The 21917-nt window shown below is 39.7% G+C and overlaps 1 protein-coding gene across 3 annotated transcripts in view; it reads right to left on the bottom strand.

Moving 5' to 3' along the window:
* syne2b (spectrin repeat containing, nuclear envelope 2b) overlaps positions 1-21917 on the bottom strand; it is a 91909-nt gene that overhangs the window by 60817 nt on the left and 9175 nt on the right. Inside the window, exons 4-51 of one of the 3 annotated variants that reach the window (XM_059565873.1) lie at positions 21179-21274; positions 20608-20685; positions 20089-20181; positions 19746-19942; positions 19458-19657; positions 19241-19341; positions 18626-18709; positions 17278-17391; positions 16889-17026; positions 16533-16697; positions 16321-16433; positions 16016-16184; positions 15774-15870; positions 15377-15576; positions 15065-15229; positions 14743-14880; positions 14458-14559; positions 14069-14245; positions 13823-13981; positions 11023-13569; positions 10733-10867; positions 10393-10545; positions 9822-10015; positions 9629-9722; positions 9466-9548; positions 9231-9354; positions 8977-9122; positions 8561-8711; positions 7677-8272; positions 7240-7407; positions 6800-6950; positions 6062-6220; positions 5806-5973; positions 5576-5677; positions 5263-5466; positions 4989-5196; positions 4785-4897; positions 4341-4546; positions 4159-4266; positions 3723-4002; positions 3259-3588; positions 2796-3125; positions 2096-2425; positions 1653-1997; positions 1393-1571; positions 780-1095; positions 505-669; positions 60-407 (exon numbers count right to left, since the gene is read on the bottom strand). In XM_059565873.1, coding sequence (XP_059421856.1) covers positions 60-407; positions 505-669; positions 780-1095; positions 1393-1571; positions 1653-1997; positions 2096-2425; positions 2796-3125; positions 3259-3588; positions 3723-4002; positions 4159-4266; positions 4341-4546; positions 4785-4897; positions 4989-5196; positions 5263-5466; positions 5576-5677; positions 5806-5973; positions 6062-6220; positions 6800-6950; positions 7240-7407; positions 7677-8272; positions 8561-8711; positions 8977-9122; positions 9231-9354; positions 9466-9548; positions 9629-9722; positions 9822-10015; positions 10393-10545; positions 10733-10867; positions 11023-13569; positions 13823-13981; positions 14069-14245; positions 14458-14559; positions 14743-14880; positions 15065-15229; positions 15377-15576; positions 15774-15870; positions 16016-16184; positions 16321-16433; positions 16533-16697; positions 16889-17026; positions 17278-17391; positions 18626-18709; positions 19241-19341; positions 19458-19657; positions 19746-19942; positions 20089-20181; positions 20608-20685; positions 21179-21274 — 11019 coding nt within the window. The remainder of the gene's footprint in view (positions 1-59; positions 408-504; positions 670-779; positions 1096-1392; positions 1572-1652; positions 1998-2095; positions 2426-2795; positions 3126-3258; positions 3589-3722; positions 4003-4158; positions 4267-4340; positions 4547-4784; positions 4898-4988; positions 5197-5262; positions 5467-5575; positions 5678-5805; positions 5974-6061; positions 6221-6799; positions 6951-7239; positions 7408-7676; positions 8273-8560; positions 8712-8976; positions 9123-9230; positions 9355-9465; positions 9549-9628; positions 9723-9821; positions 10016-10392; positions 10546-10732; positions 10868-11022; positions 13570-13822; positions 13982-14068; positions 14246-14457; positions 14560-14742; positions 14881-15064; positions 15230-15376; positions 15577-15773; positions 15871-16015; positions 16185-16320; positions 16434-16532; positions 16698-16888; positions 17027-17277; positions 17392-18625; positions 18710-19240; positions 19342-19457; positions 19658-19745; positions 19943-20088; positions 20182-20607; positions 20686-21178; positions 21275-21917) is intronic. The other 2 variants (XM_059565875.1, XM_059565874.1) reach the window with 2 other exon arrangements.

Below are 21917 nucleotides of genomic sequence, written 5' to 3'. Positions count from 1 at the left end.
CTCTTAAGTTTCAAAACAAACAAACTGAACATAGATGAATTAATATTTTCCCACAATACCTTAAAGCTATGCCAGTTCTCCTGTAGCTGGCTGATATTCTGGCTATCCACCAGGAATCCTAAAGAGTGGTCCTGAGCATGCAGCTCACCTAGGAGACTCTCTGCTTGCTCCCTGAGAATCTGTGCCCTGCCAGCAATTCTGAGGTCAATGTCACTCAATCTGGCCTCACACACAGCTAACCGTTCCCTCATCTCTTTCTCCGAGGACACACACAGGTCATGAAGATGGCTGACCTCTAAGGTCAGGGCATCACAACCTCCTGGAGTACAAAGATCCATCAAGGAATCTTTAACAGTCTCCAGTTCTTTCATTTCTTTCTTCTCCCTGTCTATGGTCTGAAGAAGAGCCTACAAAATTATAATTAAAAAATATATATAATTGTATTGCCGACAAACTGAAAAATGGATTAATACATTTTGTATAAAACAAAGAATTTAAATAGACCTTAAGAGTGTTAACAGAGCTTTGTAACCCATGACGTTCAGTGGGCAGAGCACCGAAACCTTTGACTTGCTCTCTCAGCCAATCCTGAGCTACAGTGTGCTGCTCAACTAACTGAGCACAAACTCGCTCTCTCCGGATTTCCTCTCCGAGATTTACACAAAACTCCTACAGAAGCAAACATAAAAAATAATGTCATACACGTAAAACAAGTTTCTATTATCTATTAGTCATGATTACTCAGAAATATTTAGAACAGTACACCTATAAAGCCTTACCGTAAGATATTTGATTAACTCAGGTATGCACTCCTCTGTGGTGGCCCAGGATGGATCAATCCAGCTGGAATCATGGGTCAGCTGGCTCATCTCCCTCCCGAGCGCTCGGACAGCAGACAGAGATGGGGTCAGTGCTCTGGTACGGTCTAGCAGACTCTTGGCTTGCTCCAATGTGTGCCTTCGATCCCCTAAACCAGGCCAGGGGAAGTGCCGTGGCAGTGCAGCAGTCTGCCGTTTCACCTGATCCAGATGAGACTGAAGCTGTTCCTTCTGACACCGACAGGACACCAGACGTTCCACTACACTTTTCAGCAGACTGCAGAATGAGGAATATAATATAATAAAATATAATATAATATAAAAGCTATTATTTTTTATATTATTTAGAATAACACATATTATATTTGTATATAAACTAAGTAAATACATGAGTGTAAATTTTAAGGTCTAAAAGTTATCCTTTTAAAAAATAAAAAATAAAAATAAAAAGCCATGTCCGTTCAATTAAAATTACTCAGAAAATATTTATAAAGATGATCGTTTGCAATTAATTTTAATGATCTAAAAGTGCTGTTTGTCAATTATTTTTACATACAAAATTGTCATATCAGACCTATGCAGCTCCTGTGCTTGCTGCAGTGTTGTCTTCCACTCCTCTTCTATATTTTGTATTTTCTTAATGAGAGAATGTCTTGCATCTTCATCAAGATCTTCATGGTTACAAAGATGGTCTACTGTCTGTTTCAGGGCTGCAATCTTAGAGTTGCCCTCAGACTGCATACTTAGAATAGCCTGAAAGAAAGAGAGTTCTTTTAATAAGTGTTTTACTATGGACATTTAATTTCTTCTCCTGTTTCTCCATATTGTACTAACTTGTGCTTTGCTTAGTCTCTCTTCAGTCTGCTCCTGTGTACCATGAGTACTTTTCCCCAGTGAGTCCAGGCAATCTTTCTGATTCTTCACCCAGGTCCAGGTGCTCTCCTCTTGGGTACAGACATTCTGAAGCTCCCTTGCAAGAGAATCCTGGAGCTCAGCCTGGTTCTTTAATTCTTGAGCACTTGCCAGGACCTTCTTCCATTCTTGTTCAATTGATCTCAGGTTCAGCTGGATTTCCTGTTTTCTTTTTTCTTCCAGGCCTTCTCGAGAGCACAAACCCTCTGCTTTCCTCCTCAGGTTGGTTAGCTTGTAATCCCCCTCTGATTCTGAGTTCAGGATGACCTAGAATAAGCAAACCTTGTCAGCGAGTAAGTCAGACTGTTTTCTTTAAGTGTTTAAAAAATATCTGGTGAAGGTTGAATATCACTTTTTTCTCTTACCTGAGCTCCATTCATTCTCTCTTGTAACTGAGTCTCTTCACCAAGCAATTTGATCTTCATATACTGCTCTGTAAGCCAAGAGTGTGTGCTCTCCTCCTGTTCTTGAAGATCCTGAAGATCCTCAGAAAGAGACCGCTCAAGTTCTGATTGGTTCTTCAGTTCCTGAGTCTGCATCAAAACTCCCATCCACTCTTGCTGTACATTTTGTAATGTGTGTTGAATTGTCTGACGTTTGTCCTCATCTAGATCGTCACAAGAACTTAGATTCTCTCCCTTTGTCTTTAAGTTAGAAAGTTTATAGTCCCACTCAGATCTATGAGCTAGTAGTGCCTAAAAACAAAACAAAACCAAGACATTCATCTAAACCATAATTTCTGTCATGTTTTATTTCTTCATGCAATCGTGCAACCCATCAAATCTTTTTCACTGGTTTCAATGTATATTTATTGTTCCAGAAAGTATGGCCTTGTTTCATAACTAAGGAATAAAACCTATCCCTTCACTTCAAATGTACAAATCATATTTTAACTGTTTAAGATGCGTTGGCTACAATTTTTAGCTGTCTGATGTATTTGAATGTATGCCTTTACAGTGAACCTGTGATCAGTATTATAGTTTATCATAAACTAGGCTTACTCACTGTCCCTTCCCAAGGCTCTCATGTACAAACATTTAAGAGTTAAATTGTCCTTTCTATTACCTCAGCTCCATTAAGTTTCTCTTGAAAGGAAGATGTCACAAGAAGAGAATCCAGGGTCTCTCTGAGATGCCTAATCCAGGAGCGAGTGTCCTCTCCCTGATCACAGAAAGTTTGTAACTCTCTGTAAAGAGATTCCTCATGCTTGACCTGGTTCTTGAGCTCCTGGGCAAGTTGTAGCACTTTCCTCCACTCCTCCTCTACTGCTCTCCGGGCTTGGTCAATCTGGCTCCTCCTCTCATTCTCAAGCTCTTTATAAGAACATAAATGTTGTCCTTGTCTCTGTAAACTGGCCAATCTGGAATCGGCTTCATCACCAAGGTCTAAAACAGCCTAGAGCATATACAGACATTACTCCCAACACAATATGTGCACGACTAGCGACCTTTACTCAGTTTTAATTGGGTTAGAATCATGCAAGAGCCATGAAAACATTTAGATTAAAAAAATGTCCCTCTGTCTTTACCTGGACTTTATTAAGTTTCTCATGTGGTTGAAGGTCCTTCCCCAAAGAGCGAAGCGTTTGCAGTTGTTCTCTCACCCAGGACTGGATGCTCTCTTCCTGGGCCTGTAGATCCTCTAGTTCTCTCCAGAGAGTGTCTTGGAGTTCTGCTTGATGTTTTAGCTGCTGAGCCATATCCAGAACTCTTTTCCACTCATCTTCAATGTTTCCAAGGGTGTGACTGAGCTCCTGTCTTCTGGTGTCCTCCAAAATCTCATTAGCACATAAAGCATCACCCTCTTCTTTCAGAGCCACGAGTTTAGCATCACCCTCAGGACTTAGATTAAGAACAGCCTTAAAACACAGAATAAAATTACTTTTATTCTAAATACACTGATGATATTCTTCATTCCATTCAGCTTAAGATGTTCAACCAGTTGCTCCCCTAAAATCTAGCTAAAGAATCCAAAAAAGGTTAGTGGGCCCACCTGAGCATTTACATGTTTTTCCTGCATTGACGTGTCTGTCCCCAAGTACTCAAGTCCTTGCTTTAAATTTCTGATCCAGGCTCTGATCTGTTCTGCATTGGTTTGGAATGTTTCAATTTGATCATCAAGGGTCTTGAGGACTTGTGCCTGATTCTCCAATAGAATCCCCAGGCTGTGATATCGGTCTATCAGGGTCTCGCAGTCTCTAAGGTGAGGGTCTCCCCTCAAGCCACGCATCCTTACAGCAGATAACAGGTTATTGAATGCCTCCACACGACCGCTGTGGATTAAGGGTGAAAGTAGGAGTTATGTAGGTTTTATATGAAATAAAAGACTGCACAATTACTCAAAATAAAGGTGCGATATGGCTTATCTGCAATTTAGTCAATAATGAAGTCTGGCACTGTGTTTATTTACACTGAATAGTGAGTGGTACCTTTCTTTAAGAAAATCCTCCTGGATTTGCCTCAGTTTTTCTCTCTGTTCTGGCACTTGCTCTCTCTGCAGCAGCCAGTCCTTCAAATGGTTATGTTCCTCATGCAAACTAAAGACAAAGTCATGAGCGAATCAAAACAAGAGTAACAACTAATAGCCATGATGAAAACTTCTTCCATGTACCTGTTGAGGTTGTGGAGGATATCATCTAGCTGTTTATGGCGTCCTTGGCAGTGAGCCCTGAGTGTGGCCAGTTCTCCTTCCTGTTCCTGATGCCATGTGGAGAGCAAAGCTTGAGCCTCAGCAGGGAGCTTTGCCTGTCCCCCTTGCTCAAACCTCTCCTTCAACTGAGCCAGACGCTGTTCTCCTTCCTTAGAGGCCAGGAAACTCTGAAGAAAACACAAACTGCTCCTTACCGATGAACTCAATTTAAACCCTTCCTGTAATTCTATAATTATGCTTTTGACTTAGGCTGCTATCACCTGGTGACTCTTGCCATTGGATTGCTGTCATTGTAATCAGTGTATTATACAGCAAGGTTTTTTTTAAATCTAAAAAGTATTTTCAAAATGTCCTCAGCCACAATGGAAACTCTAATCATAGGGCTGGGACCTCACTGTTACTCACTGTCAGTCTCTGCGTGGACGTTTCTATATCCTGCCTCCTCTCAGGGTTCTCAAAGCACTCATTCACAGAGAGCTGCTCATCTTGCAACCATTCCTCAAATGACTGAAATTCTTCTGCAGAGAGCCAATGGGACAAATGGTCAAAACTTAAATCCCTTTTTCCACTTGTTTAATTTTAGCAATGACACAATACTTTTTCTCAGACCTTTAATAGTCTGAAGAAAGCTTTTCTCCCCTTGATCCTTCTTGTGGCGAATCAGCTCCCGTGTTTCTGCAATGCTGTCTTTGAGATGGTTACTATGATTGGTCAGCTCCTCCAAGGCCTGCGGTCCAGTAATGCTGGACATGAGATTGATTTCCTTCAGCAGAGTATCAGCCTGCTCCTCCTGTTCCAAAAGCTGCTCACACAAGTCCTACAAACAGAAAATAAAATTGGTTATATATTAAAACAGTGTGTTGCACATGTCTGCTAATCATACCTGTAAATGCGCATCCAGTTCTGCGCGATCCTCTGAACTGATCATGTCTAATGAGGAGCGTATATTCTTCACAGATGATTGGTAGGTGTCAATCTTTTCTATCATATGAGCTTTAACTGTGAGGAGCTCCTGGAACACTTCAGTGCAGTCGGAGAAGAGTTCCTTCACCTGCTCCATTTTCTTCCTCAGGTTGGTTTCCATTACCTAAGACAGACAGTGTGTGTGTGTGTGTGTGTGTATAAAGTTAGGAAAATTAGCAATTAGGAAAGTCCAAAAAGTTAATAAATGGAAGAAATATAAGCTCCACATTTACCTGTAACTCAAGAGGAGATTCTTTGCCCTGCAGCAGTTCCTGGATCTCCAGTAACTTCCTGTGGAAGTGTTCAAGGTTGTCCTCCTGGCATTGAATCTCATTCTAATAAACACACAAAAGAACCAGTGGAATTAAAATTAAAGTTCTGTGCCTTTACAGTAAGTCCATGCCTGTGAACACTGTGGATCATTTTAAGGCAGATGTGTTTTTTTTTTTTTTTGAAGACACACCTTCATGCTGTCAACCTCTGTTTCACTGCTGAAAGGGTGAGACTCTGAGAAGATAATGAGTTTAGTAGAAGTCCAGCTGTCCACTTCTCCACCCAGAACCAACTGTTTCTCCCACAACTCCAGACCCACACGCAGGTTGTCCATGTAACCGTCTGTCTTCTCTGACACCTGCCAGACAGGCAAACAGATTAACCAAGACACTAAAATGACTGAACAAAATGAGATCCATGTGAATAGATGTTTTCCATATCCTCACATCCAGCCATGAGTCCACCAAAGCATCTGCCTCTGTCTCAAATGGAGTTTCCGAGCAATCAGGAATTTTCTTGAGCTGGGACTGCAACTGTCTGCACACAGATCTGAACTCCTCCATCTTGGGTCCGAGGCTATTAAGTTCCTCCTTTATGCCAACCACCTACAATAAACAGACCGAAACATGATTAGAAATAGAAACATTATGAAATAAAACAGAAAAAAATAGGTAGTCTCAATGTTAAATATCTAAGCTACTCTTTCTAGGAAGACATAACTAGACTTTTTAATTCTGCCTTTTAACATGAGGACTTATTACTACTATGGCTACTTTAATGTAGACTACAAAATTATGATAGATTACCAAAAGTTTTATTCATCATAAGTCTGCAAATAAATGTACTGGACTCCATGGAGGAGCTGCCCAAATATAAAAATTAAAATTAAAAATAGATTTTTCAGAACAAAACAGGAAAGAGAAGCCTCTTTGAGACATGCAGATGAAGCAAACTGCGATTAGTGCGGATACAAAATTAAATTACAGGATGAATTTCAAAGAAGACTTCTTCACACTGAGCTCTACTGTGCATCTGCGTCTGAAAGGTAATATCTGAGTAATGACTGACCCCTGGTGGTGCAAATCCAGTATAAAATTACCTTACTGCGAAAAAAACCTGATGGTAAATTACAATAGGCAATTATAACATTAGTATGTATTGTGATTAGTTTGAAATTGACATACTTTTGCAAGGAGTCGCTGTAAGTTGTCTTTGCCCATGTATGAAGCCTGCTCATTGATTGTTTGCTCCGCCCTCTGGAGAGTGTTGCCTAGGTAACTGCGACAGCTCTGAAATTTCTTCAGGAGTTCCATAAGAACAGTGCACTGCTCTTGTCTGTCAAACACACAAATACACAGAGCAACACTCTTGGTTTCTGTCAATCACACTTGAATTTCCTCCTGAATGTGGGTAACCAAACAGTTTCTGGTCCCCACTGACTTTCATATTGTCCAGCAACTATTTTAGCTACCCACATTCTTCAAAACACCTTTGCATTCGGCAGAAAAAAGAAATCAATACAGGTTTGGTACAACTTTAAGGTGAGTAAATGAAACAAACCCTTTACGAAAGAAAAATAGGTGAATTAAATCAATGTAAATCTCAACTTAGGACTAGAAACCACCTGTCAGATACGGCTCTTTCAGTCTCTTCCCAAAGGAAATAAAGCTCTTCGTTTGCTGGATGAGGGTACTCTTTCTGTGGAGAGACTTCAGACAGAGCCTTCTTGATGTTTTGGTATTCAGGGCGAAGAGAGTTCAGTTGCAATTCCACATCGGACAGTGCTCGCATCCTAAACATACATAGATGCAAACACAGTGTTAAAAGAGTAAAGGAGAACACATAGACATAACATACCATTTTTTTGGAGCTTGACATTGGCAGTTACAGTAAGTCAACTTGAAAAATTTAAAAATAGGAAAAAAAAATATCTTGGATATTCTATAAATGAATTCTATCACATTCTCAATTAACTAAAATTAAAAATAAGCCCAAATAAAGACAATTTTAAGTCCAAAGAATCTGTATCATAAGATCTTTATAGGGAAGAAAGATCATTACCGATGTTGCACAGCTGGCATAGTGGGGTCCTTTAGACCCTGTTTTTCTGCTGCCGCCAACACCTTCCTTAACTCAGCCTGGATAGTCTTCCTCCTTAGGCCGAGGCCTTGGTTCTGCTGTTCCTTCTGGAGCTCATTCTGTCGAATCATCAGTTGATCGTCGGCCTCTTCCACCCTGTGAACCAGTACCCCCACCATGTCCAGACAGGAAACAGGGCTCCCGTCCTGGGTCACTTTGAGCTGTGCTCCCCCCAAAAGCTGGTCCAGCTGTGGAGCCTTATCCTTGAGACTGCTGACTCCCTTTCTGATTAGTGCCAGCTTGGACCTGCTGTCCTGCAGTACAGCAGCATCATTGCTGGGGGCGCTTTGCACAGAAGAGACATCGAGTTCCACAGTGCGCAGGGACATGAGGAAGCGGTCAAGGGCACGGGCAGCGGCGTCACTCTTGCGCACTTGTTGCCTGAGCTGGTCCAGGCTGGATCTGTGGTTCAGAACCACCTGGGTCAGAGGTGATCGGTCACGCAAATCTAGATGACTGGGCTCAGAATCGAATCGAGACAGACGATCCATCTCTGTCTGGATACTTTCATCTAAGTCCTGAAAATAAGAGGGAGAGGTTAATATTTAGATTTTAAAAAATTGGATGGAGGTACTGTATAGAGCTAAGTTACATACAGTGAAACTACCACTATAAATGCAGTAGAATTTTCATGAATTGCAACAAATCAAACATTCTACTCTCATGTATTATACTATATTATAATATATTATGTTATATTATATTATGTTATGTTTTATCAAAATTTGTGTCTCCATTACAAATGTTAGCCATGAAAAGAACTCAGTAAGAAATAAGTTTAATTAATAAATAATAATATCTCTCACCTTCACATCTCTCAAAATGCCAGGGTTAGCTAGTGAATATCCCTTAATGTCTTTGGGTTCTTTGATGAAATTTTCCAGCCTTTTAGAAATCTCAGAGATCTTCAGCTTAATAGAGTCCATAAGCTCAAGTGCCGCTCCCAGTGAATCCACCCTGACAGAATGCATAGACTTATTTAACAAAAAACACAAGACATACACACACACACACACACTTGCAGTCTGGCTACAGGATATTTTCTCATGATTTGAGCAGATCATAAGATTCTTCGGGTGGCACAGCGTAAAAATGAACAAAAGTAGTAGTAGTAATATATGCTTTTATTTGAATATTAATTTCAGTTCAGTAGTTTTAAACACACATCAAAGCTTATGCTGCTCTGAAAGTCAGTGTAATGTCATGTCTGACATGGTCATACCTGCCCTGTAACTGTGACCTCTGCTCTCTCCACCTGACAGTGAGCTCCACACGGTCCTGCTCAACAGCTCGTTCGTTGTACTGAACACATTGCATACACAGTGCTTCATACTCCTTCCACAGAGACTCTGTCTCATCCCACAGAGACTTAAACAGACAAAAAATATTTTTTACTTTAAAGTAATTGTCATTTGAAAATGCATAATAATATCAAATGAACCAACAATATACCAACTTTAAAACACTGTGCATTACCTTTAATTCTCTCAGTCGTTTCTGCAGGTCTGTGGGAGTGACTGATTCTGAGGTACGATCTCCAAGCATGCATTGCTCATTTCTGTTTAGCTGAGCCTGTAATGCAAATCTGGAGCTGCGGTACCTGAACAGACCAAGAAAAAGATGTAAACCATATGATTCTGAAACAATATCATATACAATCTTATACAGAAACACATACTGTAGCTATGCTATTCCTTTTTTATATCCATACCTGTCCTCTTCTGTACTTGTTTGTTTCACTATCTCTCTCTTCTCCACAGTTCTCGGTTGCTGGGGGCTAACCGGTTTAACAGCCTAAAACCAAGATTTTTAGATAAATGAATACCAAGTCTATTTTAAAACTTAAGTTCTATAAAATTATCATATATTTGTACCTCTGAAACAATAACCTCTTTGGGCTTCTCAAGTGGTGGTGGGACTGTTGATGCTTTTTGATTAGGTGGCTCTTTTGTTTGCTCGGTTTGTAAACTATTAGACATATAGAAAATAAATGCATTTATACATTTATAAATGGTTTTATCAGACAAAATTAAGTGATATGAGAGAGGCTCTTTCACTTTCGGTTACCTAGTGTCTGAAGGAGGTGTATCTGTGTCTCCACTGAACTGCCGCTGGATGGCAGCAAGCCGTCTCTCACATTCTCTAAGTTGGGCTTGTGCAAGCCTGTGTGCGTCCTCAGGGCTCAGAGTATCACACAACTCCTTCAGAGCTTCTAGCTGCTGTCCTGCCTCTGCCAGACTGCCTTCTGCAGACAAACAGGCCTGCAGAAAGAGAGAGAGAGAACAAGAGAAAAACTAAACCTACAGATATGTATACCGGTATATATTTTTTATTTTTACTCATATTTTCTTCTTATCACTAACACTATTTTATTTATTTAATGCTACTGCAATTTATTTACTTTGCAGTATTTGTAATTTTCATTTGCAACATGCAAAATAAAAATAAAGTTGTGCCATGTGCCAAGTGAGTGATGTGGTTAAGAGGAAAGAAAAGAACAAGAAATTAAGGGATTAATTGAGCCCAAAAGTAAATGTTTAATTTAGAACAAAGGATGAAATAAAATATAGCTAAGAGAAATTCATTTCCACACCCATTTGTCCTTATGACTCTGTGGTTAGGGTAGCGGTAATTTTACCTCTTCTTTTGATTCTGATATTGATTCAGGCGTATGGTTGAGTTTTTCCTTCTTAAAGTGTATCTCACATGCCTTAACCATACGGTTAAAATGCAGGCGGGTTAACTCAAATCTGAGTTGCTTCAAAAAATCTGATATTTGCACTCGAACATCCTAAAAATATTAATAAAATAAAAAAAACACAACAGCAAGCACACAACCTGTTAATATTTGTAACTCCACATTCAATAAGTTTAAGACAGAGTAGAGCATTTCAGTTAGTATCAAAAATAAAAATGGTTAACATTAAAGTCACACTGCAGATATAGAGAAACAAGCACTAATATTACTACACTGATACCTTCCACTGTGTTCTAACAGATTGTGTGAAAAACTCCATGTCTCTAAGTTCAGATGGGGTGCAGAAAGCTTCCATCCCTTCCGCAGCCCTCAAGAACTCTTCAAGAAGTTCAGGGTCAAGAGTCCGAAGTGTCTCCTAAAAAAGAAACAAAAACCCCACACAGACACTTGGGAAAATTAACCACAATCTCTTATAAAACATAGACACAAGAATATAGTTTAATGATATCGGGCTCTGTTGCAAACAGTCAATTGAACAAGCAAACTAACTTGATGCACAAATAGACAAACCTCCTTAACTGATGCCTGTTCGTCCATTATTCTCTTGTCCTTAAATACACTGATAGCTTCTATAATGTGCTCTTGAAGACAGTGCTTGGCTTCTTCAAATCTATCCCTAACCAGGGCTTGTGCCTTTATATAAGCCTCAGTGTAGGCTTGAGGGGGAGCCTGGGCAAGTGCTGGTTGCTTAACCCGAGTTGCTGACTGCTGTTGGGGTGGTTCCTGTACTGGTAACTGCAGGTTTGTCAGATCTTGGGACTGAAGCTCTGCCTGGGCAACTTGACTTTGGATGAGGGTTGCAGATGGGGCCTCTGTCCTGGATGAACTCCACTTTTGCTGACTTTGCTTAGGCTGTTGTAGACTCTGAGGTCTTATGACAGTTTGAGAAGGTGGTTGATTCCATGGAGCTACTGGCTGGGGAGCACCATGGAACATAGTCTGGGAAGAAACTTGAAACTGATGTTCTGGCCGGACTGGACTCCACTGACGTTGAGGGCTTGCTGGCCTTGGAAGAGCTTGATATTGGGTCTGATGATGTGGCCCCCAGGGCCCTTGGGTTTCAGCTCTTGGGTGTACTGGACTGACCCTTTCTGGACTGATAGGTCTCCATTGCTGAGAGGGAACTATATGCTGAGCTGGACCTTGAGGTCTTATCTGTGATTGACCCCAAGGTAATTCAGGTCTAGCAGAGGGCCACTGCTGAGGCTGTGATTGCGGCTGGATTTTAGGGTAAACTGCCATTTGAAGCTGAGGTTGAACTACCTGATCTGGAGCTTGGACAGTGGGGTATGTATGGCTCACTATTCCTGGTCTTATTGATGACCACTGCTGAGGCTGAGTTGGAGGGATACTTGGGGGTTGGGGATGAGTTTGGAAATGGGCCAGTGGCTGCATTTGGGCAGCAACAGAAACTGTTCCTTGCACTCTGGGGTACGTTTGGGTGACATCTCCTGGTTGACTCCACTGGGGTTGCCCATGAGGTTGAATCACAAGCGGTACACTTCCCTGAGTTTGGGTTTGAGATTGAACAGGCATTTGGGGTTGAGGCATAGAGATGATTCTGGGTTGTATGGGGGATGCACCTTTAGATTGAGGGGTAATTAGAGTCGGATTGTGCATTATGGGTTGCTGGGACTGAGACTGTTGTCTCTGCCTTGTTATTTCTGGTTGAATGGGAGATGTTGGGTACTGTTGGACTGGCATTCGGGGGATTGTTTGGGCCACTGGAAATCTTTGTGGTTGTGGCACTGCAGGATGAGGCTGAGCAGTAGTCTGTTGTGGCTGCCATTGGGCCATAACCTGTGGTTGCATGGGAGTCATGGATTGAGATTGTGCCTGTTTCTGGATCATCACTTGAGGTTGCTGTGGTGTCACTATCTGTGTTTGAGGTTGCTTTTGTTGCTTAATGGGTGCTAGTGTTTGTTGTGTAGTTGTTTGAGCTTGAGTTGATAAAGAGGGCTGAGGTTGGGGAAATACTTGTTGATGAATCGGAACAGTCACTGGCTGTTGTGGTTTTGTTTTAGTCACTGGTTGTGCTGAAACTGCTGGCACAGTTTGAGGTAGGTTTTGTGTCCCTACAAGAGGTTTCTCTTGAGCAACTGACTGAGCTGGCTTCAGGTGTTTCTCAACACTCTTAACAATGCTTTTTGACTGTGCTGTGCCTCGAGCAGGTCCCTGGGCCTCAGGTGAGCTAACGACTAATATATGTGGTGGTGGTGATTGAGAACTTATTTGACATTTGTCCTCAGGCTCCGACTGAGATTGTGGGCCCAACTGTGGTGTTGCGTTTTGGGTAACATTTTCCGGTTGACTCCTCTGTTGAAGCCAAGGTCTGTTCTGCATATGTGCCTGGGACTTCTTTACTTTCCTCTGCTGCTTTGGAGCTTGCTGTGTTTTTGTTTCTAGTTGGCCCTGAGGCTGTGGCTGGATTGATACTTGTGGTTGAACCTTCTGCTGCTTTGCAAACTGAGTTTTCTCTTGTTGATGAATGTGCACATGTGGCTGTGTTGCTAATTGTTGTTTATTATGTACTTGTGACTCTGCTTGTTGCAGGTTCTGTGAGGGTTGGACAGCTACTGAACCTTTTTCTGTCTTTTGTTGTGTCACAGACTGTGGTAAAGATTCCTGGCTTTCTACATGATGCTCTTTGTCGATTTTTGTTTGAGCATGGACAACTTTCTCTGACTTAACTTCAATGGACTGAGAGTCTTTCACATGCACAGAGGGATGCCTTTGTGATTGTGGACTACTTTTCTCCTCTTCATACTCTTGTACAATAATCATTGGCACAGGCTGACTACATTGCTGGGTCTTTAGGTCTACTGCTTTAGAAGATTCCTCTGAGAGTATTTGAGATTGTTTTGGGACTTTGGCCCTGACTGCAGGCTGAGGTTCTGGTTGGCCAGGGGCTCCTGGTGGAGACCCAGGCTGGAAGGAGGGTTTTTGGATCTCTTCCTCTGTCTCCTGATATTGGACAAAGATCTTGGAAGGGGGCTGGTCTCTAACTGGGCTTCGGTCTCTGCAAGACCCCAAAGAGCTAAGCATCCCTACGGCTTCCTGTTGAGATTTAGCAGAATTTTAAAATCATAATGCATTTGCATAAAATTCTGAAACAAGGTTACTCATTCCTAGGCATTGTAGGAAAATAACAGAAAACATAATTTATGGCATAACTGATAATTACCAAAAGAGCTGGTTCAGTTTTATAGATAAACTTTTTTAAATTCATTAATTTAAAGTGAATTTATAGATGCAATCATATAGACTCAATCATTTTAAGGTTTTGTTAATCTAAAAGCAGTGGACAGACCTGTGACTTTTCAACAGCAGTGCGTACTCTGTCCTGCATGGTGGATGCAATGAGGTACTGCAGTGGTGAAGTCTTTTGATTAGTCATGACCATCACCTGCAGATCCTGTTCCTCCATAACCACCTGCCCCTCTAACTGTAAACCCCTAGATATCAACAGCTACAGGAAAAGAGAGAAGAGTCCTTTATACCAAATCACTTCAGGAAGGAGATGTATTAATATTTTGTGGCGCTTGTAGATACTCACCCGTGCTCTGGGATCTTGTCCTCTCTTCTGCCTATGAGTTTCCTCCTTAAGTAGCTGATGGAGCTCTCTGGCTTCCATCTCCCAGAGTAACAGTTCAGCTGAACGCCCGTCCAACCCACTCACACTCACGCGCAGCTCATCACACACCTGCTCAGCCTCACAGAGTGTCTGTAGGACCTAGATATGTATACACACACACACACACACACACACACACACACACAAACAGAAATGCATAGACATCAGTAAAGATCATTATTTGTGTTAGATTATCATTTTAAAAATTGTATATTCTGCTCATATAATTTTATTGCATACATAAAGGCAAGAAAATTAACACAATGCGCAAGAAGACCTAAAGGGCCGACCAGAGCAGTGTGGTTGCTTACTTCAGGAATGGCTTGCTGAAGTTTGCTCAGGGTATCTGGAGAGCAGTCTAGAGATGGCAAGAGGGCTTCTAGATCCACATCCTTTATTTTCTTCATCATAAGCTGTGAGAAATAAAAATTTTAGGCTAAATCCTACTTACTCTATTCCTTAATTTAGAAAACAAAAAGACAAAGCAACAAAATCACAAATATATACCAATAAAAAAAACATAGAATACAAAAGATATATTGTGTGTTTTTATGTATGAGGGAGTGTGAGTGTAAGAATGTGCACACACTGCATACTTGTAGTCTCTTCGTGTAAGTACGTAGTGATCCAGAAACGACCTCCACAGGTTCTTTAAGTAACTGAGTGGCCTCCCTTATCATAGACTGAACTGTCTGAGGACTGGATGGGCCAGCACTGGGCTCCTCTGTTAAAGACTGAAATATAGAACTTGCTTCAAAATACTACTAAAGGCACTCTATTTTATATTTCTAGGAGCAAATTATTAACTAGAATCTCTGTCCAATGCAATCAGACAAAACAATATATTGTTCCTATTCAAGATAAGCTCATTTTTTAAATACATGGTGTATTCAAATTTGAACATGATGGGTAACTTACAAACTGGGCTGTTTTGGCAAAGTCAGCCCAGAGCAGATTTATCTTGCAGAGCTCGTCTGAAATAGCACGGCTTGTATGTGGGTCTGTGACCTCTGTCAAGTAGTTGGCCACCTCATTCAGCTGAGCTTGGCGGGAACTCCACTCTGACATAACTGACAATGTCACCTAGGAAATCAATGGGAAAGGCATGTTTTCATTCAGAAAAAAATTAACACCAACAGCCTTAAAAATATGTGAGTTTTGCCAACCCAGTAAATGGATTGAGAGCAACAAAGTCAATTCAAAGTTTTCTCCGTGCATGTGTTTGTTCACCTCTGTACTCTGTCCGTGTCGCTGGGCATGTGGACCCTGCTCCAGCCAAGCTCGCATTGAGGTGTAGATATCACTGTAAGAGTCCCAAGCTGCCAACACACGTCCCATAGTTCCCCTCACCATCCGTACACCCTCCAGAGTCACTATCACATCTGCTTCCAGATCAGCCACCTGATGATTCACCTGAGTCGAGTCTCCAGCTGAAGCAGACATCAGAATATCAATAATTACTGATTGTTCAATAACAACGCTTTTCACAAAAAAGTGCATAGGATGTATATTTTTAACAGTTTTACAGTTCTTGATACATCTACAGTTTATTTATTGCCATTTTATATTTGAAAAACATAATTTTATGGTATTTTAGGAACATGTATTTAAAGTTTCTTTGCATTACCCAAGGCAGCCTTGCTGGTGTATTTGTTGGCGATTAGTTTGAGTTTATGGAGGGCTCCATCCAGCAAAGAAGTCAGTTCCTGTTTGTTCACAGTCTCCTAAAAACATTAATTGTGATTAATGTATAAACCATCCATAATTTAAGAGTGTAATGTTTAATGTTAATTGCCAAGCAATGCCCATCAGCAAATATATTTTTAAAATTCTGTCACTTTATTTGACTTCACTAAAATTCTCACTCACGTTCCAGTCCTGCATTAGCACACGAACAGCCTCCTGCGAAATGTAGGCTCTTTTCCAAGATCGCAGTTTAATGTTGAGTTGATTCAGCAGGTTGAACACTGTGTGTCTGCGCTCACGGTACTCCAGCTTAATACCATGATATTTAGCTGTTACACGGACACTGGTGAACCTGGAAAATGGATGCATACACAAAAATATTAAATAGTTTACCACATTTTATGAAACAAGAACAGCAATACTTCAAATAAAATCGATGCAGTTTCATTTGCAATATGACTCATGTCTGATTAAGCAATCAACCTCACCTTCTCTTCATCTCTTCCATCTTGTCCGCTGGCACCAGAGCCTCTCCAAACTCATTTGTGTTTTGAAACATATTAAACCTCTTGATATGATGAGGCATCTCCTCCGAACACACCTGCAGATATACACACAGGCAGAAATATGACATTACTTACTACATTTTCATGGCTGAAAAGCTCTATAGCCATAATAAAAGGAAAGAAGTCAGTCAAACCTTTAGTAGCTCAAGTTTCTCCCGAGCCTCCTCCGCAGCTCGGGCGTGATCTAGTGGCTCGCCTTCTTCAGCAGATAAAACCTCTTCAATACGCAATAACCAGCGGCCTACAGTGTCCAGTGGGGATGGAAGGCTGAGGTCCAGCTCTGTTTTATACTCACGTAGCTACACATAGACATAAATTAGCATGACTCTTCTACTGTATGAATTTCTATATGCTTTCTATTTAGATGACATTCATTCAGACATGATATGTTTCTATTTTTCTATTTAGAATCTCAGCACACAGTCAAATACTCAAAACCCATAAAATCTCAAACAAGTAACAACAGAGAAAGTTTCTGTGATGCAGTGACCTTCTCAGCAAGAGCATCCCAGGCTCGTCTAAGAGCTTTCTGCTCTGCACTAAGATGAGGAGTCCTCTTCATCGCTGTTAGTAATGGCATTACAGGCCGCCGCTGCTCGTTAAAGGACACAATGAAGGTGTGGAAGACCTTAAACACAAGTTAATAAACATTAGTGCAAAAATTTGCAGATGTGTTCAGTTTATTGCCAGGATATTATTACTCAGTATCTCAACACAGTCAATAGTTTAAATTATGATTAAACAAAATAATAATTCTTTGCTCAAATTCAAAAATGCATTTCCAGGAATAACTTGTGCATCTTGTTTCATTCTGCATTATGCACTGTATTCATTAAAATAAGACTATATCAATGAACTGTATAGGAATTCAGGTCTTACTTGGTATCTCTCAGCATAGCTCTCTCCTTCAGTGGAGTCCCACCCCTCTATAAGCTCCTGATAGGCTTGATCCAACCAGCATGTGACCTCCTGAGCCTTCTGATTGGCTGAGGTCTGGACAGACAGGAACATTACAATGACAACACGGCTAATGTGCTGATTTGTGAAGTAATTGCTTATTCAGACTCAAAGAGTGTGCAATTTCAAACACAGCCTTTGATTTTTTTTTTTTTTTTTTTCATCCATTAATTCGTTTATGGTGTTATTAAAATCTTAAAACAAAAACAAAACAAAAATATTTTCAGTAATTCAAGTCTTAGGTAAATGATATGCATTAAACAACTCAGCAAGTTAAATACTATTTGCATTACAGACTAAACAGTAAAGTAGTCAGAGTTAAGTACTGTAGTCCTCTGGAGGGAGCACGTTTTAAACACAAACCAATATACTCAGCATGTCTGTAATTAAAATGCTTCTGCTAAGTCCCACGAAAGCTCAGGTTCAGTGTATTAGAATCTTCAAAAACAAGAGCTGCTTTATTAAATAAATCTCTTTAATTCCACAGACAATCTCTATAACATCTGGTTTTAATGGATTAGCTCTGTAATTTCTGGGGTTATCTACATAATTGAGTTTACAGTTATCAGTATGTTTATACATGCAAGACACTAGTAGTTACTGAGCAGCACAGGGGGCATCATAAAAGGGGACAGGGTTATTATTTTACCCCAGGGACAGCTGCTTGAGCTGTCTCAGGTGATTTGGGAGGGCCTGATTTGATTGGACAGGGCATTAACAGATGAGCCTGATCAGAGAACAGTTCAGGTGAAACAATTACAAAAGTGGACCATTGCAAAATTCAGTCAAAAAGTTTAAAGTCATTAAGAATCTCAGATAACATCAACTTAAGATATACACTTTCCTTATATATTCCCATAAATTTAAACCCAAAATCTTGATGATTAAAAGAGAAGTCTAAAACCATGTTATGTGTCAGTACACTTTCAGAAAAAAGGTACGCAAGCTGCCACTGGAGCAGTACCTTTTCAAAATGTACCTTTTGGGTATCAATAATAAATCGTTAGAGGTAAATATGGTACAAAGGTGTAAAAGGTACCATGTGAGTGACAGCTTTTGCACTTACTCAGACACTGGTTTAGGGTTGAACAACAGGCCCAACAAGTCTGAATTAACCTTTCATTGACATTTGTGAATAATCCTATTAACAAAACAACTAACACACCTTTACAAAACTAAAAGAGAAAAAACAGTTAATTAATGAATCCAGAAGCTAATCCTAAGAGAGAGAGAGAGAGAGAGAGAGAGAGAGAGAGGCAGATAGAAGTACCTGTCTTAAAGGTGATGCAGCTATAGAAGGAGTAAAGTCTGATGGCAGATTGACAGGAGAGAGGCGCTGAGGAGGAGTGAGATACTAAACCACCATCGAGAGGGAAGAGAACAGAAAGAAGAAGGAGGGAAAAAAAGAGATGTGAGAGCATAAAGAGTCACTTGAGCGTTTCGATTTACAGTGTGAAATGTTAGAGGAATACCGTCCCGTGTGCATTTTGATATACTATGATACATATAAAAACGTCCCCACATATACAATAAATTTCAAGGATGTGTGATTTGTGGAACATTTCAAATTGTGATGACAAAAATTGTGATTATGATTCAAAATGCAATAATAAAAAAAAATAGTAAAACATCTTGAAGGAATAGCTGCAACATGAGAGTGAATAACTGAACTATTCCTTACTTCCATACTTGAGAGTCTAGTACTCACTACTAAAAATGGTTTAGATGGGCAAAATATTATTTTTATCAAGCTAAATAAATGGCAAAGTCATCTGTAAAAGACTTTAGGGTATAGTCATTGTAAACAGCATAAAAAGTTAATGAGACAAGTGTCCACCTTTTGTGTGTGAGTGTGTGTGTGTGTGTGTGTGTGAGGGGGGCTAACCTGCATTTCCTCATCAGAAACAGAAGCATCTTTAGAGTACTGCAGGAACTGAGCAACATATGTAATAATAGACTTTTCATCAGGATCCCTAACATCAACATCTGAAATACAAATACACCATTTTTTTATGAGTATGTCATAGAAAACAAAAGCCTAAAATTATCACTGCTTGTTGTATCCTATACAACAAAACCACACAGCATAAACACACACTTACCAGCTGGATCTAGTAGTCTGGGGATGTGAAGTTCTCGTTCAGCAATGTGGAAGGCTTCCTCCAGGTTCTGTCTGTTGGTTCTTGTTCGGGCTCTGGTTAGGTCCACTATATTCGGTCTCAGAGCATGAAGTATCGCCAAAAACACTACACCACTTCTCCAGCTCACTTTAAAGTCCTTCACATTCAGAGTACAACCAGCCCTGTGAAAAAAGACAGAAAAAGGTCATTCATTTCATAGAACAGAATCTCACTGTTCCCAAAAATCCCTTCTAGCAGGTTGTTCCTCACTTTTGACACTGCTCTCTGACCCACAGCAGCAGGGCTTTCTTGGCAGAAACGCGGAAACGGGTGTGCAGGGGTGAACCACGGGGTGGCACCGGACTGCTGCGGGCACTGCTACTGGTCGAACGAGTGTCTAAACTCGCCAGTGACTCCAGAGATGACTGACGAGAACTAAAGTTCAATGTGCTGGCCAACTCTTCGATCTAAACAATGTAAAAGACCCAGGCAAAATTGACAATCATTCTCCTCAGTTTAGTATATTTGTAGTACATTTTATATTGGTACACTTTATTAAATCTAATGGTTAATATAATCCAAATCTTTTGTTAGACTGTGATAGTAAACTTACATGAATGTGCATGATGATGGTCCAGACGAGACCCAGAATGATGGAAGGCTTCCCGTCCATGATGTCCGAGACATTGATGTTGACCAGTTTGATCTGCAGGACAAAGTTGTTGATAAAGTAACAGATGTTGATATTTCACCTCCATGCATTAGTGAGCTACAGTAAAACTAATGCTTTTCTTCACACAGTCGTGTGAAATGCATGATGTTGGCTGGAGAGGCAAAAAAAAATTGGTTGTTTTTTAAAGCAACTTTTCACTTTCATTAGCCTGTGCTCATCCTAAGCTCCACTATAATGGCAAATAAAATGATAAAATTCCAACATTTATAGAAACTCTTATAAAAAAGCATGTACACTGGGAACAGAAATCCCCTGAACAAACAAACTAATTTTTTTTTTTTTTTTGCACATAATTACATTTGAAAACTTTCTCCTGTGGGAGAAAAAGTTGAATATTGTGTTGATCCATTAATGTGTTGATACATTTCCATGAGTATTTGCCACTGTGATGCATCTTACCGATTTCCTCTTAAGGAACTCTAGACCTTTCTCAATGTTTGTTCTGTGCTGAAAAATCCCTCTTCCTTTTTCTCGGCTCTAAAAGGAAGGTAGGTTGTGGTTATCACAAAAAAAGTTATCACTGCACATGGTTTTGTAATAGACTGGTATTTCTACTAATATTTTGAGTTTATCAATCATCCCACCAAATATCAGCTCAGCTTGTGTTAGTTCTAAATTTTTAAGCAGGCATGCAGTATAATTATGCAAAATTAACATTAATCTCTTCTCAAAATCTAAATGATATCTTACTGTATTAGGTGTATAGGTATAGATGTGTGTGTGTGTGTGTGTGTGTGTGTGTGTGTGTATATATATATATATATATATATATATATATATATATATATATATATATATATATATATATATATATATATATATATATATATATATATATATATATATATATATATATATATATATAGTATATATCGGGCAAATGAACTGCTCTCTAGATAAGGCCTTGTTCTCTACATATCAGCAGAGGTTATTGAAAAATCAATTGACCATTAATGAATTGGACTATTACCATTCTCTGACCACTCAACACCTCCAGCAAGTCCAATAGTCTGCTTCCATCTCTGAATTCATTGAAAAGATCCACCATTGTAACTGGAGGACTCCTCTGAGAGAGCAAAATGAAATATTACATATTAAATACCAGAATGCGCACAATATATAAATTCATAACTTAACCATACACAAAAACATCTTTGGGTCATATATCACCTTAAAATAAAAAAAATTAAAAAATAAAAACTTTTGGTAACACTTTTTGGTAACACAAAATCTTTATGTATAATGCATTATAAAGGGTTCTTAAAGGGTATAATCATTGTAATTATTCATAATATGCGTTGTATTAACTTGATGTAAATACGTATAACCAAATTTAAATTAATAGCGTAACGATGAATTAATAAGTGTTATAATGTATTAACTGTAATTACAATTATTCATAAGATTGCACAAAGCATTCAATCTATTTTTATAATGCATTATACATAAACGCTTTAAGTAAAGTGTTACCAAAACTTTTTTTTTGTTTGTTCTTTATAATTAAGCACAATTCCACTCAAATATACCCAAAACATTTTTGTGTAAAATTATATAGTTTGAAAGATTGCTTAGTTTCAATTTCTATCCAATTTGTTAGGTAATGCTTCCACAGCAGAGTTTTAGACATGTCTAGAGGACAAACCAAACAAGCTTGTGTGAACTTATCCTGTTGAAACCTTTTACATACAACTAAGAGCTCCAGGCATTAG

This window comes from Carassius carassius, chromosome 14, assembly GCF_963082965.1.
Source record: "Carassius carassius chromosome 14, fCarCar2.1, whole genome shotgun sequence".
NCBI classification, from domain to species: domain Eukaryota; kingdom Metazoa; phylum Chordata; class Actinopteri; order Cypriniformes; family Cyprinidae; genus Carassius; species Carassius carassius.
The sequence above is the reverse complement of the archived record's forward strand: the minus strand, read 5'-3'. Positions and strand labels throughout refer to the sequence as shown.